The sequence below is a fragment of the Aedes albopictus genome, chromosome 3 (assembly GCF_035046485.1).
Source record: "Aedes albopictus strain Foshan chromosome 3, AalbF5, whole genome shotgun sequence".
NCBI lineage: Eukaryota > Metazoa > Arthropoda > Insecta > Diptera > Culicidae > Aedes > Aedes albopictus.
Window position 1 is genome coordinate 299,452,591 of NC_085138.1, and position 17,182 is coordinate 299,469,772.

At 40.3% G+C, this 17,182-nt stretch overlaps 1 protein-coding gene across 5 annotated transcripts in view; it reads left to right on the forward strand.

The window, feature by feature from the left end:
* LOC109405247 (uncharacterized) overlaps window positions 1–17,182 on the forward strand; it is a 49,841-nt gene that overhangs the window by 21,582 nt on the left and 11,077 nt on the right. For 2 of the 5 annotated variants that reach the window (XM_062842231.1, XM_062842232.1), the window contains 9 exons: window positions 427–844; window positions 3,744–4,013; window positions 4,364–4,554; window positions 4,622–4,875; window positions 4,970–5,833; window positions 5,896–6,027; window positions 6,096–6,251; window positions 6,318–6,857; window positions 14,657–14,947. In XM_062842231.1, the coding sequence (XP_062698215.1) occupies window positions 427–844; window positions 3,744–4,013; window positions 4,364–4,554; window positions 4,622–4,875; window positions 4,970–5,833; window positions 5,896–6,027; window positions 6,096–6,251; window positions 6,318–6,857; window positions 14,657–14,947 (3,116 nt within the window). The remainder of the gene's footprint in view (window positions 1–426; window positions 845–3,743; window positions 4,014–4,363; window positions 4,555–4,621; window positions 4,876–4,969; window positions 5,834–5,895; window positions 6,028–6,095; window positions 6,252–6,317; window positions 6,858–14,656; window positions 14,948–17,182) is intronic. The other 3 variants (XM_019678279.3, XM_062842233.1, XM_062842234.1) reach the window with 3 other exon arrangements.

Below are 17,182 nucleotides of genomic sequence, written 5' to 3' on the forward strand. Positions count from 1 at the left end.
GTGAAATTTTCGAAAACAAAATCCACTCACAGAAAAAGAAATTCATTTTGGAGTTTTGTGTTCAACTTCAAGAGTCACTTTCAAATAATTTCGATGATATTCTAGTGGTAGAACTTCTGTAGTCATATCTAAAGTTCTGCAGGATCGAAAACCTTTCATAAGAAAATCATTTCTAAGATTTCACCATCCTCCAAAACAAAAAAAAAAACAATTTCTAGAATGTACTAGGTATTCCCAGAAGAAAGCAAGAACCGGTTATTTGAGAGACCGAATTCTATAGTATGGTAGTACCCTACTACAGAATTGTCAGAATTATGGACATAAGTTGAGGAAAGGAATTCCTGTTTTAGAAAGTATAATTCTAGGAAAAAGTTGCGTTAAACGTTACACAGATTTTTTTTCTTATATATTCTATTCTCTCGCCAGATGACCGTTACCGCGATGGACCGAGCGACAAGCGTCGCGATCGTCACGATCGGCGCTACGATTACGAGGATTACCGTGGCGGAAGCCGAAATGGTAATGAACGGGATCGCGATCGTGATCGTGTTCGAGAAAGCCGGGAACGGGATGACCGCAAAGAACGAGACCGAAAGTATCCATCGTCCAACTATGGTGGAGCCCAGTATGGCGCTGCATCCGGATATTACGATCCGTACAGTTACTACACCCAGCATCAGCAGTACTACGAACAGTTGCGACGTACTAATCCTCAGGCGTATGCCGAATGGTATCGCACGTACTACAGCCAAATGCAGGCCGCTCAGATGCAGCGGGATCTGCTGACAAGTGATGGTCGCGAATCGGTGCATTCGGGGCGCAGCTCGGCCAACGATAAAGAACGGTAAGTTTGAAAGACAGGTCTGGAAGATGGTGTTAGATGTTGTCCCATATGCCTAGCGAGTGCGTGGTTTGAAAGTGTGGCTGTGTGAGTGCTTTAACACTGTTGTTCTGTTACATTTTTTTAGAATTTATCATGACAATGTCACAATTCGGTTGTGATAATTGTTATGCGTTTGAAAGACAGCTGACTTTTTTATTTGTTAATATAATTTTCTGTGAAGGCACCATCATTCTTTCCAATTGAACCTCTCTGTTTTTCTCTAACAAAACATCCGCCTGTCATACCCTTCTATTGGATCCAAACAGCGATGATTGCCAGCGTTTCGACTTTGAGTAAAGTTTGAACGACTTTTATCGTTATTGCGATTACCAATTGGGATCTCATTAACTCTCCTTCACTTCATTATCATATTTCTTTCCTCTGGAGCGGCTGAACATCATTGGTCATCTTGTTGTGGTCACTTCTATCGCTTTAGGCTGCGGCCAGAGTGGATGCGTCACGCGGCGCGACGCGGTGCGGCGCGTTTTTGACGCGGTTTCCAACGCGGCTTGATAGCCAGAGTGAACGCGGTGCAACGCGTCTGTTCGTAAAGTAAACTGAAAAGTTTTCATAATTTCCGTCACCTTTGCACATGAGTACATGTTATCTGATGAAAAATTTCCAAGAGATATGTGATTATTGTGCTCAACCTAAAATTAAAAATAAATCATTTATCTAAATTTACCCTCAAATGCTATTTACTTCAGATGGTTCAGAAGAGATATACATTTGGGACAATGGTGATTCCCTAACCTCAAATCTACCCGTCCTACAGGTACAAATTTTGAAATTTTATGAACAAGTGAGCTTGTAGTCAGAGTTACCAGAGGGTTGTATACGTGAAAAATGGCGCCCCTTGGTTTATTTTTCAACAGCAAGACAATAGAACAAGTTTGTTAACTCAAAAATAGTGTATTTTTTATTTGAAAGTATTTTTTAAGCTTACACCCTAGCAGAATACTTTGAGATAGTAAAATAAACGAGAAAGGTATCAACCCTTTTTGTGCATGAAACATGGGTAGTGCTAATGTGAAAGCTCTGCTTGTAATGGGTGTAGAATGACAGAGATTTCGATTATTTCCGTTAAGTCTTTAGTCATAAATTTGAAGAAATTGCTGATTTTGTTTCGCATAATAGGTGAAAAGTGAGTTTACGAGACGCCACCGTATAATAAACATGTGGTATTATTCATGTTAATATTTTTTATATTCACATTTGAATACATTTGAAAAAACAATTTCGTAAAATTAACGTCATTGTTTGGTAAAAACGGACGAAATCCACAAAAATACAAAATTCTCCGCGCGAACCGCGTGACTTCCGCATCAAAAACAGTGCATGCACTGTTTTGTCGTGCGTCGCGCGGCTAAACGCTTTCCGCTTCGCATCGTTCCGCGCGCACTCTGGCATGTTATGATTGTTTTCCTTGTATTCCAATGAACGGAGTTCTACCGCGCGTCGACGCGCGACCTGTCAAATGCCGCATTGCACCGCGCCGCGCCGCGTGACGCGTCCACTCTGGCCGGCACCTTAGACATTTTGGTTCGAAATTATTACCAAGGAAGAGCACTTATGGGTTTATCGACGAGCAGCGCTGTAATTAATTGGAGTTTGAAAAAAGATTAACCAATATTCGTTTCTATGTGTTCTATAACATAAGACTATAAGTTCGCAAGAATGAACGTCGAGGAAAAAAATGGTATTATCAAATATTAGGGAAGTGGAACCATCTCGGTAGGGGTCCTATGTTGAGCACTTTTTCTGTTATAATTCAGCCAATTCTGAACAAATTGACACTATATTTGGAACGCGATGAGATACTTATACGTATCTAGCCATGTGCAAAATTTCAAGTCGATTGGTTTGGAATTGAATGAGTTATAGCGAAGAGTGCCCAAAATACCGGCTGCTGCCCAAGTGGTTCGCTACCCTATGTGTATCAAACGCAAGACAAGAAGTTTTTTAACAATGTACACATCTTTCGTTAACTGAACCTTTAAAAAACGTATTTCAGTTTCCTTATATAATGCACAATGATTAATGAAATCCAGCAAGTCGTTTAGTTGTTTTTACACCGCGCTCGCGCTGTATACGAAAAGCGAGGTTTTTTGGTAGTGTTGTACTTTTTACAACAGCGCGCGTGCTGAAGGGTTAAGGGGGGGATATTACATTATAGCTACTGAAAATTATAAGCAAACATTAAATGATCCGTTGTTGATCAATCCTTATGAAACGTAGTTTGGTATTCGTCGACAGACGACGACTTTCAGTAGCCATCCTGCTTTTGATCCTTTTGCCTTTTGAGCTTGTTTGTCTTCTTATAGATATTCCACCGTTGAGAATACGGACTTACGGTTTTAGCTATGCTTACTAAATATAATGGATTATATGAAGCACTTGCCTAAGGATTCATTTTCCAAATGTTTGAACATTCTTGATCTTTTGTTGGTGATTGTAATCACAAGGAAAATGTTTCACCGTTTCCTATATTTCAAAAGGGCGCAACTACTTTTGAAACCAATGTCTTCTAACAAAGTTGAGAATTGTAATTCATTTTGCAATTCCGCCTTACCATTAGAAAAAAGATCGATTTTATGCTTAATGCTGATGAATTCTAAATGGGTTGAATTTTTAACTGTTGGTGCTGGTATATGCTTTCAAGTATTGTATGAATATTCAACTGATACTAAACGTAAAAATGGTTACTCTCATCTTCACGAAAAAAAATGGATTAGCTCAACAAACCAACTTGTAAATCGTGTGCGTCAATGCCTTTCCGTTTCCCGCCTCCGTCCCATGCAATTGAAAACAAAGAAAATCGTCCCTGCCTCTCACCCCGGCCCTGTTCTTCTCTGTTTAGGTTTAATCGCACGACACCGTTTCTCCATCAGCCCGGCATGTATAATCCGGAAGACTATCATCGTCATTTTAATAATCAATCGCAACCATCCGCCATGCTCGACCAGAGCTTCCTCAGTGAAGTGTCCGGTCAGCCGACGTCACTGCCAATGTACCACCATCAGCAAGCGATGGCCACATTCCAACAGCAACAGCAGCAACAACAGCAACGGGCCACTCCTCTGGTCATGGATAGATCGTACCACACTGATAGTGGATATTACCAGCCAAGGTGCTTTTACAGTTTTTATTTTACTTCAGTTAATCATTTCTTACCTTCATTTTTACCCTGCTTCTTCTACCTTCAAATCATCATACACAGATTTTGCTTGCTCTCTTCAGTTGCCTTTTACACTATTATTTGCTGCACCCTTCTAACAGATTACCCCACTCTTCTGCATGGCTGTACTCTGTTATAGTAGATTAGTAGTCGGCTAAGATACTAACACTAATCCGGGCTATTCGAGACGGCTTCAATGTCGGGTTTCTCAACTAATTTAAAAAAGCGAATTACAATTCTAATGGGATGTGGGAAACCCACGGTTTCTTCCATTGATCGATTCTACCCGCTGTTGCTCTCAGGTTGGACAATACCGATGGATCGCTGCGTCAGGAACCGAGTACCATGGCAATGATGGAACCGGAACGACTAACTCCACGTAAATTCCCGGAAATACATCCGATCGTGAGCGTATCTTGCGGGTTGTTGGTGACAGCGAAAAATCGTCTGACCATTAACGGCACCACCGACTTGGTGAAGATTTGGAGTTTAGGTGGGTTATTAGCAAAAGTTATGAATGTTTAGATCTGTATAACGACAAGTAAACCAACTTACTTCAGGAACCAACGAACCAACGCGGAAACTGTTCCAGTCCTATCCTGGTCCCTTGGTCAAGGACAAGACTCACAAAAAGTCGGTAATCGAGTTCTGCGAAGAGCAACTTCGGAACGGTCCCATGCCCGGACTTGGGCAAGCCGTTATGAAGTCACGTGGCAATTCGCTCAACAGCCTACACTCGTTGAGCTCGAATGTCAACCGTGGTTCCTACACGCTCCTGTGGAATTACATCATTCTACTGCTGAGACAAAATGGGGTAAGTTGATTGGACACTTGAATTTCTTTTATTACATATTTGCGTGAATGACATTTCCAACATTGATCAATATAAATTATTCTTCTTCCGACAGACCTTCGTGGGAACCGATATTTCCGAGCTCTTGATGCAAAACAAGGTGGAATTTCCTTTCGATTCGCACCAGGCGAGCGTTCGGTCAGCAAATGTGAGCGGACGTAATTCTTCGCTATCGAACGTGGATCGTACCGCACGGGAACACCACGGAGATGGTCATGGAGATGAAGACACCGCTGAGCAGTCAGAAAATGCAGATGCATCCGTTGAACCCGAACAGCATTCGGTTGAGGTAAAGACGGAACAGCTTAGTGAATTGGAGATCACCGACAAGTTTAGGAATTACCTTATCTACGGAAACATAAGCGATGCACTGGAATGGGCTACGGAGAACAACCTCTGGGGACACGCATTGTTTTTGGCGTCGAAAGTTGACTCACGGCAGCATGCCAACGTGATGATGAAGTTTGCCAACAAGCTGACTTTGAACGACCCGTTGCAAACGCTGTATCAGTTGCTCAGTGGACGCACTCCTTCGGCTGTGACTTGCGTGCTGGATGAAAAGTGGGGCGATTGGCGGCCACATTTGGCCATGCTAATGTCCAACAGCTCCGCCAAACCGGAACTGATCAAAAAGTCGATAACTACGCTGGGTGATTCGCTATACAATCGCGGTGATTTGTATGCGGCTCACTTCTGCTATTTGCTGTCGGATGTCAGCTTCGGAAAGTTCTCCGACGTAAAACCGGAATGTGGTTCCACCATGAACGCAAACACGGTAGTGAGGTTAATCTTGCTTGGCTCCACTCATCTGCAGCGCAGTTTCAAGGAGTTCTGTACGAATGAAGCTATAATGATGACCGAGATCTACGAGTATGCCCGTTCGTTGAACGAAGACCGGTACTCCATCACAGAGCTACAGGTAGGTTTGGAGAACAGCCCAGAGATGGAAGAAAGCGTCTCACTTTATATTTTCTATTGCAGTTCTACAAGTATCTATTGGCATGCCGTATGCTGGACCATGGTATGCAACTTAAATGCTTGCTGTACATGGAACAAATCGCCGAGCAGATACAGCAGGATCCTTATCGATTCGATTCTGAATTCATCAAAAAGGTAGGATATCTGTTTAGATTTTTCTTTAACCATGAACTTAATAACAATTTTTTGAAAATTTCTTCAAGGTTTATACACTTGGTGATCGTCTGAAATTTTACGATCCAGTGTTGGAGAAGGCATTGGACGAATCCGTGGATAACAACGGCCAAGGAAACATCTACACAAACGTCGAAGACCCGGCTTGGATACAGCGGTTAAGTGCAATATTAGCAAACTATAATGTAAGCTTATGAGTTACGTCTACCCTTAACATACTAGTTCTAATAAAGTTAACTATTGTTCCACAGGTTGCCAGTGCTTCCAACTATGTTACCGAAACATCATACGAAGGGATTGCCGATTACAGTAACTACAATAACTATTCCGAATACAGTGGCGGTGATCAATCGACCCAACAGCAATCGCAATCTGATAATCAGCAACCGGAGTCAGCTGTAAGCATGGACTCAACCGAAATTAACAAAGAATTCACTGAAATCAATCAACAGCTTGGTCGTTTGAACCTGCAGTACGTGGAAGGTTACGATCCGAATCAACAACAGCAAACGCCCACGCATCAATACGACCATCAGATGGCAGCACCGAGCTATGATCAAGGATACGATTCGATCAACCAATCATCCTTACAGGATGAGTCTCACTTGCAGCAGCAACAACAGCAACAGCAGCAACAAGCACCTCAAGATCAACACCAGCAACAACACCCGTCGTACCCTTATTCCTATGACGCCTCTTCCGGTCAACCCAGCATGTTCACTCCCGCACCAGTGGCTGGCAACGAAATTCAACAGCCAAGCCCCTACGACTATTGGAACCCCAATGCCGAGGTAAGTTTGACAACAATTTTGACTTTTTACCTTTTTAGTGGTGGCCCTACAGTTAGGATCTGTTGTTCAGGATCATTTTGAGTTCCCCTATCTCCCTTATTGTACGATGAAACGGACATTGGGAGCTCCTTAGTATCATTGTCTGGCTAATAGATTGATGAAATATTGGACATTTGGCACTAGTTTGTACTAAGCGGATCAGCGAATTGATTTTCCAACCATCGCGCAACAATAATGACATTAGTCGTATGAATAAAAAGTGGCGTACTTTTACTACTCGTAAGGGTTTACAAAATTGTTGGTATGATTGAAACAAGTTTTCGAATAGGTTTGTCGTGTTTACTTCTTTCGAACATGAGCTTTTACTACATGTTCTCTTCTACACAGAGAACTGGTAAAATAAATATTTTTCCCGTAATGCTGACGATTTTTACTGAAAGCTTGTGGTTCCGTGAAGTAGTTGAAGATTTCTCCGGATAATTATTCTAAAAGCAGTGCTAGAGCGACTAGCTTGCTCTAGGGACGAGGGCTCCTAGATCAAGCAGATAATTCCGGTAATCCGTTGATTCCGATGAGTTGACACAAATTTCATGTAAACACAAATGAATCTGGAAGGTCAAATCCAGCTAGAAATTCTTTCACAACGATTTCTCCAGAAATTCCGTCAGTGTTTCTTTCTGGAGCTTCTGGAGGAATATCTCTTGGAATGCCTTCTCATATTGTTTCAGAAGGCATACATTCTAAAATTGCTCCTTGAGAATCCTCTAGAATTCGGGAATTCGACAGATTTCTCCTAGATACGTTTGCTCCGTATTTTCGTCCAGACGTTTTCTCCCAGGGTCCCTTGCGGTATTTTTTTCTGATTTTTTTCTGAGTTCCGTCTGCGTTTTACCCAAAGAAATTTTCGTAGGATTTCTCCCCCCAGGATATTTCTTAGATATTGTCGCGAATTTTTTCCTACAGTTTCGCGATTTCTCTGGAATAATTTCCGCGATTACTTTCGGTGTTCTTCTTGGGATTTCCCCAGGAGATGATATTCCCGGAATTTCTTCCATACTTTCTATTTACAAGAATTATTTGCTAAAAGGATTTCTTCAGTAGTTTTTCACGAAATTTCTCCCAAAGTTTCTCAGGTAATTTCTTCAAAAAAAATCCGTGAGTTCTCTCGGGATTTCTACAGCAGTTCCTCATTGAGGAATTTCTCTTAGAATATTCCTTCCGGTGTTACTTTTTTCTTTTCTGGATTTATCCTGGACATTCTCTTAAGATTTCTTCCGGAGTTCCTTTTGAGTTTTCTGCAGGAATACTGCCCCCACTCGCAAAACAGTCCCATATGAATAGGAAACCCAGCAATGATGGGACTGTTGTGCGAGTGGCGGCAGAATAGCTCCTGGTATTCCTCATAAGAAATTAACCAGCCACGGGCTAAAAATCTCTCTAATAAAGACACCTAAACCTGATATTCTTCATGGTAGTAGTTCACAGGATTTCTTGTAGTAAACCTCCTTGTAGGAACTAGGTGTCGTGATTAGTAATTGATTAGAAAATGTTGAGCGTGCTTTCGTCCAGTACTAGAATGGACAATGATGATAATGATGATTTGGCTGACAACCACGCGTGCACGGCGTGCGCTTGGAAGTCGGCCTCATGAATGAATGAAATGAGTGGAAACGACAGAGGTCAGAAAGAGAAAGGCTATCAACCGCTAACCGGCCGATGACGAAGCCCAATGATAACCGAAGTGTGCGTGCGTGTTTAGAATGGGCAGAGCGAGGGAGTGAGTAACTGGATTAGGAATAATACCAAACGTGTGTGTGAGAGCAAGACAGCCAAATATTGGAAAAGTGGTCTGGAGAAAAAATGTATGATGATGGGTTTTCATTCTGTTGACGACGTTTGCGGGAAATAGACGCGTGTGAAGATTTTTTATGTAATTCGGTCGAAACTAATTGTTGAGTATACTACATGGCGTGGCTCGGTAGGGATTCGTAGTTATTTGAATAGTGGACTCGTGGAGTGAATGAAGGAATCATGCAAAATTATTGAAAAACGGAATTTGTTTGGTGAGGGGGAACTAGTAGCGTTGGAATGATGCACAAGACGAAGTGTTTTCAAGAAATGAATATGTGCAGTGTATCTACGATCGAATAAAATTGAAAAATATTAAGGCAGGACGAGTGGGTACCTGGCCTAAAAGCGCAGAACGAGTGGGTATCTGTCGCTTCAATATAATAAAACGGCTGGACGAGTGGGTACCTAGCCATAAAAAAACAGCACAGAACGAGTGGGTATCTGTTGCTTCTAGATCGTAGAAAAAGGCAGGACGAGTGGGTACCTAGCCATAAAAGCACAGAACGAGTGGGTATAACTTGATGATCATATATGGAAAAAGGCAGGACGAGTGGGTACCTGGCCTCGATAAGAGCACCAAACGAGTGCTGGAAAACACATGTGAAAATGAAAATGGCTAAAAGAGTGAATACCTTGCCCTAGACCTTGCCTTATTAAAAATAAATTGTCATTTTAAGAAAAGAGAAACATACTTGGAAATGTTGAATATGGATTTAAATGGTGAACGCTGACACAGATAAATGGACGCTGGCCACATCCATTACTGTGTGAAGAAGCTTTAAAGTTTAAATTTGAAAGGCAAAAGAGTAAGAAGTTCTATGATGATTTGTTTCAAATTAAAATTGGTTGGGATGGAGATATAATTTGAATTGGATTGGAATTGAAAAGGATTTGAATTGTTCTGATTGAACTAGATTTGAATCGGATTTGGATTGAACTTTGATTGGATTTGGATTGATTTTGGGTTGGATTTAGATGCTACTTCGATTTGATAATCGATTTTTATAGTATTTGGATTCGATTTGGATTGGATTTAGATTGGTTTCAAATTAGAAAGGAATTTAAATTGGATTTGGATTAGATTTGGATTTGGATTGGTTTTGGATTGGATTTGGATTGGATTTAGATGTAATTGGATTGGATTGAATATGGATTGGATTTGGATTGAATTGGGTTTGGATTGGATTAGGATTGGATTTGGATTGGATTTGGATTGGATTTGGATTGGATTTGAATTGAATTTTGATTGGATTTGGATCATATTTATGTGGAATTTCATTAAGATTGGAATGGATGTGGATTGGATTTGGATTGGATTTGGATTGGATTTGGATTGGATTTGGATTGGATTTGGATTGGATTTGAATTGAATTTTGATTGGATTTGGACAGAGGCGACGCGTGGTCTAATAGGGGACCTGTTCAACATTGAGGATAAATTCAAAATTGGAATTTGGTACATTTATGTTAAAGAACAGGTATAAGAGATGAGAATTACATATTATATGCATTCCAAAACTGAAAGTGCGCACCACTTTTCTTCTGAATAATCGTAGATTTGTTGGAGCCAAAACAAATTCGTGGCCGTTTGATTACAGACGTCAGTCGTTTAAGTTTAACATGGTACATACTTGGAGTTTGGGTTTATTTCCCATTCCACTACTGGAAGAAAGCTTTCGTCAAACAACAAATCCTTCACATGGCCACCATGTTGTGGTGCTTGAATGTCCGTCTGACATGATTAACGAATCATGCAATAAAACTACTTTTCCAGATAGTGAGAAAGATTCTGAAATGGACCTTAATCAATCTAATCCTTACGATCATCTGAATTAATTTGGTTCAATGTTAAAGCCGATTCATATAAGTTTTAGGATGAATATGGGAGCGTGAGATTACTGATGGCACACATACCCTATGTTGACCAACACAAACCAGCCCGACTAGGAAAAGTTTAATAAGAATTGCATTTTGACACTGAATAATGTACGCAATAAACGCCAAATGAAAGCACATTCAGGTTCAGTAGCAAGTAGGTACGCATGGTTGGGTGGTGCGCAAGCCACGCGCATTGAAAGTATGCAATGATGACGGTGAGAAAGTCTCTCTTTTTTCTTCGTTTTTTCTCTCTCGTTCAAGCCGGTGGGTTGAACACGATGAGAGACACCGACGCCAAGCTGCATGCAAGTTAACCGCGCTTTTTGGCGCAACACGGTTAGAGTGGCTCACACAGCGGTATGTTGGTTTAGCAAAAATGATTCTGCTAGAATTTAGTTGTAATCATAGAGCACTTTTTGATTTTGGGATAAGAACCTTACGACATTCACGTAATTAAACTATTTTCTACTGAAATCCGTTTTCTGCGGAAATATTGTCATGTGCGATTTGAATGAGTTTAAACTCAATCCTATGCGAATCATTTTTAGCGTCAAACAAAAACGCTCACGAGAGACTCCCAGCATGTGATAGCAAACGTTGTTCAAATTCTCCTGTAGAACGGGTTGATCTCACACATTTACACCTCCAGCCGTATACGAACATCCGACCTATTGCAGTGTGTTGGGGCGTTCATATATGGGAGCTTGTTCAACAGAAAAAGTTGAACTACGGTGCGGCGGTGTGCTTGTTTTGATTCTCAGCCGTTTCACGGTGGGTAGTTGGGCGACTGTCTTATAGTGGTGGGATGGGTGGTACGCACCAGATTTGTTGTTCTAACGGAGATGCAATGTATTGAAGTCTTGTAAAAACATTTTTTTTTTAGTTTCTGTGTCAATATAACATTAAATCCATATCATTTAGGTTAAATTAAAATGACAAAGACTGGGATGGTGAAACAATTCCTATTTATTTTCTTCCAAGTCGAATACCTGTGCAATGAACCGGTTGAACACGCCGACGAGACGCCTCTGGATTTGGATCATATTTATGTGGAATTTCATTAAGATTGGAATGGATGTGGATTGGATTTGGATTGGATTTGGATTGGATTTGGATTGGATTTGGATTGGATTTGGATTGGATTTGGATTGGATTTGGATTGGATTTGGATTGGATTTGAATTGGATGTGGATTGGATTTGGATTTGATTTGAATTGAATTTGGATTGGATTTGGATTGAATATGGATTGAATTTGGATTGGATTTGGATTGGATTTGGATTGGATTTGGATTGAATTGGGTTTGGATTGGATTTGGATTGGATTTGGATTGGTTTTGGATTGGATTTGGATTGGATTTGAATTGGATTTGGATTGGTTTTGGATTGGATTTCGATTGGATTGGTATTATATTTGGATTGGATTTGAATTGAATTTTGATTGGATTTGGATTATATTTGATGGAATTGTATTAGGATGGAATTGGATTTAGATTGAATTAGGATCATATATGGATTAAGTTTGGATTTGGATTGGATTTGGATTGGATTTGGATTGGATTTGGATTGGATTTGGATTGGATTTGGATTGGATTTGGATTGGATTTGGATTGGATTTGGATTGGATTTGGATTGGATTTGGATTGGATTTGGATTAGATTTGGATTCGATTTGGATTGGATTTGGATTGGATTTGGATTGGATTTGGATTGGATTTGGATTGGATTTGGATTGGATTTGGATTGGATTTAGATTGGATTTGGATTGGATTTGGATTGGATTTGGATTGGATTGGATTTGGATTGGATTTGGATTGGATTGGATTTGGATTGGATTTGGATTGGATTTGGATTGGATTTGGATTGGATTTGGATTGGATTTGGATTGGATTTGGATTGGATTTGGATTGGATTTGGATTGGATTTGGATTAGATTTGGATTGGATTTGGATTGGATTTGGATTGGATTTGGATTGGATTTGGATTGGATTTGGATTGGATTTGGATTGGATTTGGATTGGATTTGGATTGGATTTGGATTGGATTTGGATTGGATTTGGATTGGATTTGGATTGGATTTGGATTGGATTTGGATTGGATTTGGATTGGATTTGGATTGGATTTGGATTGGATTTGGATTGGATTTGGATTGGATTTGGATTGGATTTGGATTGGATTTGGATTGGATTTGGATTGGATTTGGATTGGATTTGGATTGGATTTGGATTGGATTTGGATTGGATTTGGATTGGATTTGGATTGGATTTGGATTGGATTTGGATTGGATTTGGATTGGATTTGGATTGGATTTGGATTGGATTTGGATTGGATTTGGATTGGATTTGGATTGGATTTGGATTAGATTTGGATTCGATTTGGATTCGATTTGGATTGGATTTGGATTGGATTTGGATTGGATTTGGATTGGATTTGGATTAGATTTGGATTGGATTTGGATTGGATTTGGATTGGATTTGGATTGGATTTGGATTGGATTTGGATTGGATTTGGATTGGATTTGGATTGGATTTGGATTGGATTTGGATTGGATTTGGATTGGATTTGGATTGGATTTGGATTGGATTTGGATTGGATTTGGATTGGATTTGGATTGGATTTGGATTGGATTTAGATTGGATTTGGATTGGGTTTGGATTGGATTTGGATTGGATTTGGATTTGATTTGGATTGGGTTTGGATGGGATTTGGATAGATTTTGGATTGGATTTGGATTGTATTTAGATAGAATTTTATGTAGATGGAATAGGATTTGGATCAGATATGGATTTGAATTGAATTTGGATTTGGATTGGATTTGAATTAGATTAGGATTTGGATTGGAGTTAGATTAGATTTGGATTGGATTTAGGTTCGGATTAGATTCTGATTGGATTTAGATGAGATTGGATTTGAATTGGTTTGAATAGAATTAGGGGAGGATTGGAATGAATTTGAATTCTGTGTTTGATTGGATTAGATTAGAAATGGATTTCGATAGGATATTTATTAAGTTCTTATTGGATTTGGATTAAATATTCAATACATTTGGACTGAATTTAGATTGGATTTGGATTGCATGTGGATTGGAATTCGATTGGATTGAAGTTTGTATTAAAATGGACTGGATTTGGATAAAATTTCTATTGAAAATTAATTAAATTTGAGAAGATTTGCATTGGTTTTGCATTAGATTTAGGTTAAATGGCTTAAGGCAAAATTAAATAATTTCGGAAATGGTGTAAATCAGAGCAAAACTGGCAAAGAGACGTATTACTAAAAGTTTCCAAAGAGTAGAGAAGGGAAAGGATGTAGGAACTAGGTGTCGTGATTAGTAATTGATTAGAAAATGTTGAGCGTGCTTTCGTCCAGTACTAGAATGGACAATGATGATAATGATGATTTGGCTGACAACCACGCGTGCACGGCGTGCGCTTGGAAGTCGGCCTCATGAATGAATGAAATGAGTGGAAACGACAGAGGTCAGAAAGAGAAAGGCTATCAACCGCTAACCGGCCGATGACGAAGCCCAATGATAACCGAAGTGTGCGTGCGTGTTTAGAATGGGCAGAGCGAGGGAGTGAGTAACTGGATTAGGAATAATACCAAACGTGTGTGTGAGAGCAAGACAGCCAAATATTGGAAAAGTGGTCTGGAGAAAAAATGTATGATGATGGGTTTTCATTCTGTTGACGACGTTTGCGGGAAATAGACGCGTGTGAAGATTTTTTATGTAATTCGGTCGAAACTAATTGTTGAGTATACTACACTCCTGAGATTATTTTTTAGAGAATCGCTGTGCATGTTATTTGGCGAATTTCTTGCAAGATGCTTGATAAATTTCTGGGATTGATTCACCGCCGTAGGTACTACACTATAAGCGAGCATTTCTCACTTATCACAATATCTAAAATTAAGCCAAATGTCCACTATGTTAACTATCTATAACCAGAATACTTTCATGTTTCCATCTCGTTCTGTCCGAAACTCGCAAACACTGTAGTGACATCCTTTAGAAAAAAATGCGCGCTAGCCCTCTTACATAATATCCCCCATCTTCCAACATTTGGAATGCAGCCGGGTTCGAAACGAGTCGCGTCCGCGTCCACTAGACAGCAGCAGGGTGCATCCCCTGCGCGCTCGGGTTTAACCACCACCGCCGAAACCATACCCGAGTACGAAGAAAGATCGCTAGATACACCCTACTCCTCGTCACCAGTACCGCCCGGACGAAACGACGGTTCGCACCCAGCTGCGCCATCGTCGACTTCTTCTCAACCGCCGCCGCCGCAACCACCATCTACTGCTACATCTAGTAGAGACTACGACGGCGGTTTGGCTGCGGGGGGCGGTGCTGGTCTCAACTACGTAAGTAGCAGCGATAGCAGCTCTCCGCTATCGGAAACATACCGTCCTGCTAACGAGTGTCGCGTAAAGTCAGCCAATGCCGCCACTGCTGCCTCCTCTGGCGTCACTGCAGCCGCAATCGCTAGTCGCAAGCATTCCCTTAGTCAGAAAACGTGCTTTAAGCAGGTGCAATTTCACCTTAACAATATTGCTCTCTCCGCTCCTTTGCTCAAGAATAAGTTCGGCGTCAATAACAGATTGTGCACAGCCGCAACAAGCGCTGTTACTAACACTACAGCTTCCAGTACGGCTACCAGTACTCAGGCGAGACTGCTAAATCAGATACCCATCTTGAGAAATGTCCGAAAAACGAGAAAGAAACGTAAGAAAGTCAAGCCTTCGGAGGCCGCCCGAGAGGAATCCCACCAGAAGGAGGTTGTCGCAAATCTACCACCCTCCAAGGCGTTCCTCTATTCGTGTTTGAACAAGTCTTCGGGAATCCCCGATTTGAAAGACATTGTCTACAACGGAACGTACCCCATTGATCAACCGTTGTGTAGTCGGTTCAAAACGTGCAGTTTTAGTCTCAGTAGTACCGATACCGATTTGGACAGTGCCCGGGAATTTGAGGCACGGATTAGACAAATTCAGGCGGAAACGACAGCGGACCATCTGCTGCGCAAGAGAAGCACCGGCGGGGGAAATTACGTTAAGACGTTTGCAATAGATGAACCCATATAGGGGGAATGTGGATTTTAGCTTTCTAGCACACGTTAGGTGTGATGGTGAAGCTTCCGCTTGACTAGGATTATTAGACAGTTACATGCATAAAAGGCATAAACGATTGCTTAGCTTATCTTAACGTTAACACCTATCAATTGGTTTATAAACTAATCTAATGAAGATAATTTTAACTTTTGCCAATTTTTTATGAATTCATATCAATCCACTCAGTTTTTCAGTGCTGTAGAAAATTTTACCCAATGTTAGACTTCAAAATTAGAGAAACAACATAAATTAAGTGTTTTCGGAGATAAAATACATTCCAAAACAACTTGTGGTGCTTTTCAATTTGAAAATGAAGAGTTATCCCTACATCAATGATAACATTATCAGATGCATGTGTCAGTATAAAGCAAATCTATTGGTTTTCTTAGAATTCATAATAAAGGCCATGAAGAACTTTTACTAGTTTCAATCTGTTTTGAAAACATATAATTTCCTTAGGGCTTAATTGAAAATTGCAGATTTCAGATAGGGTATTGGTTCCCTTATTAAGCATGTGGCTCCCATTTTCATCCTACGAAAAACAAAGGATTGAAACGCTGTTTGTTTTTTTATTTTTGTATTTTTTGTTGGAAGTGAGCACGCATGAAAACAAAAAGAACGAAATCAATCGGTGTCGTAATCGCTTGTATTTGAATAGGATGAATATGGGAGCGTGATATTACTAATGGTACACGTACCCTAATTGGAAAACACTTTTCTCAAAATGATCAAATAATAAAAAATAGGAATATCCAATTGTTTTTTTGTCATTTATAACAATCAAAAATCAATATTTTCTTCGATTTTTTTTTGATCATTCTGGAAAAAAGTACTTTTGCAAATTTGGAAATATGCTATATTCTGGCATCACATGCCTTTCTTTGTAATTTTTCTCAAAATATTTTTTTGGGAACTTTTCCAATGTTCCCTCAAGAATTCCATCAGATGTTTCTATGATATTTTCCATGGACTGCTTCAGGGATGCCTTTTCGGAATTCCTCCGTGAACTGCTCCTGGGATTCCTGCAAGAATGCCTCGAGTTTGAATGTTTTAAAACTTAATCAATGATGTCTTCTGGCATTTCTCTAGGCCTTTTTTGAAGAAACTTCTCCAACTACTCCTTTCGCAATTTCTCCAAGAATTCCTCCAGGGATTCGTTCGTTCAAGAACTCCACCAGCATTTTCTTCATGGATTTCCTACAATAATTCTTCCAGTGACCTTTCAGACACCTGCACAGAGAATCTTTCAGGAATTCACCCAGATCAGATATTTTTAGATTTCTTCTAGAGATTGGATCAGTAGGGATGGTCCATGAAGCCACAGAGTATCTTCGTGCCTGGCACACGACTTACCCATGCAAAATGGTCATTGGCAGTGAAAGCTCTCAGTATATGTCTGTGGAAGTGCTCACAGAAGCTGAGAAGTCGGCGTTGTCCCAGTGGAGACGTTACGTCAAGAAAAAAAGGCATTCCTTAAATACCCCCTGA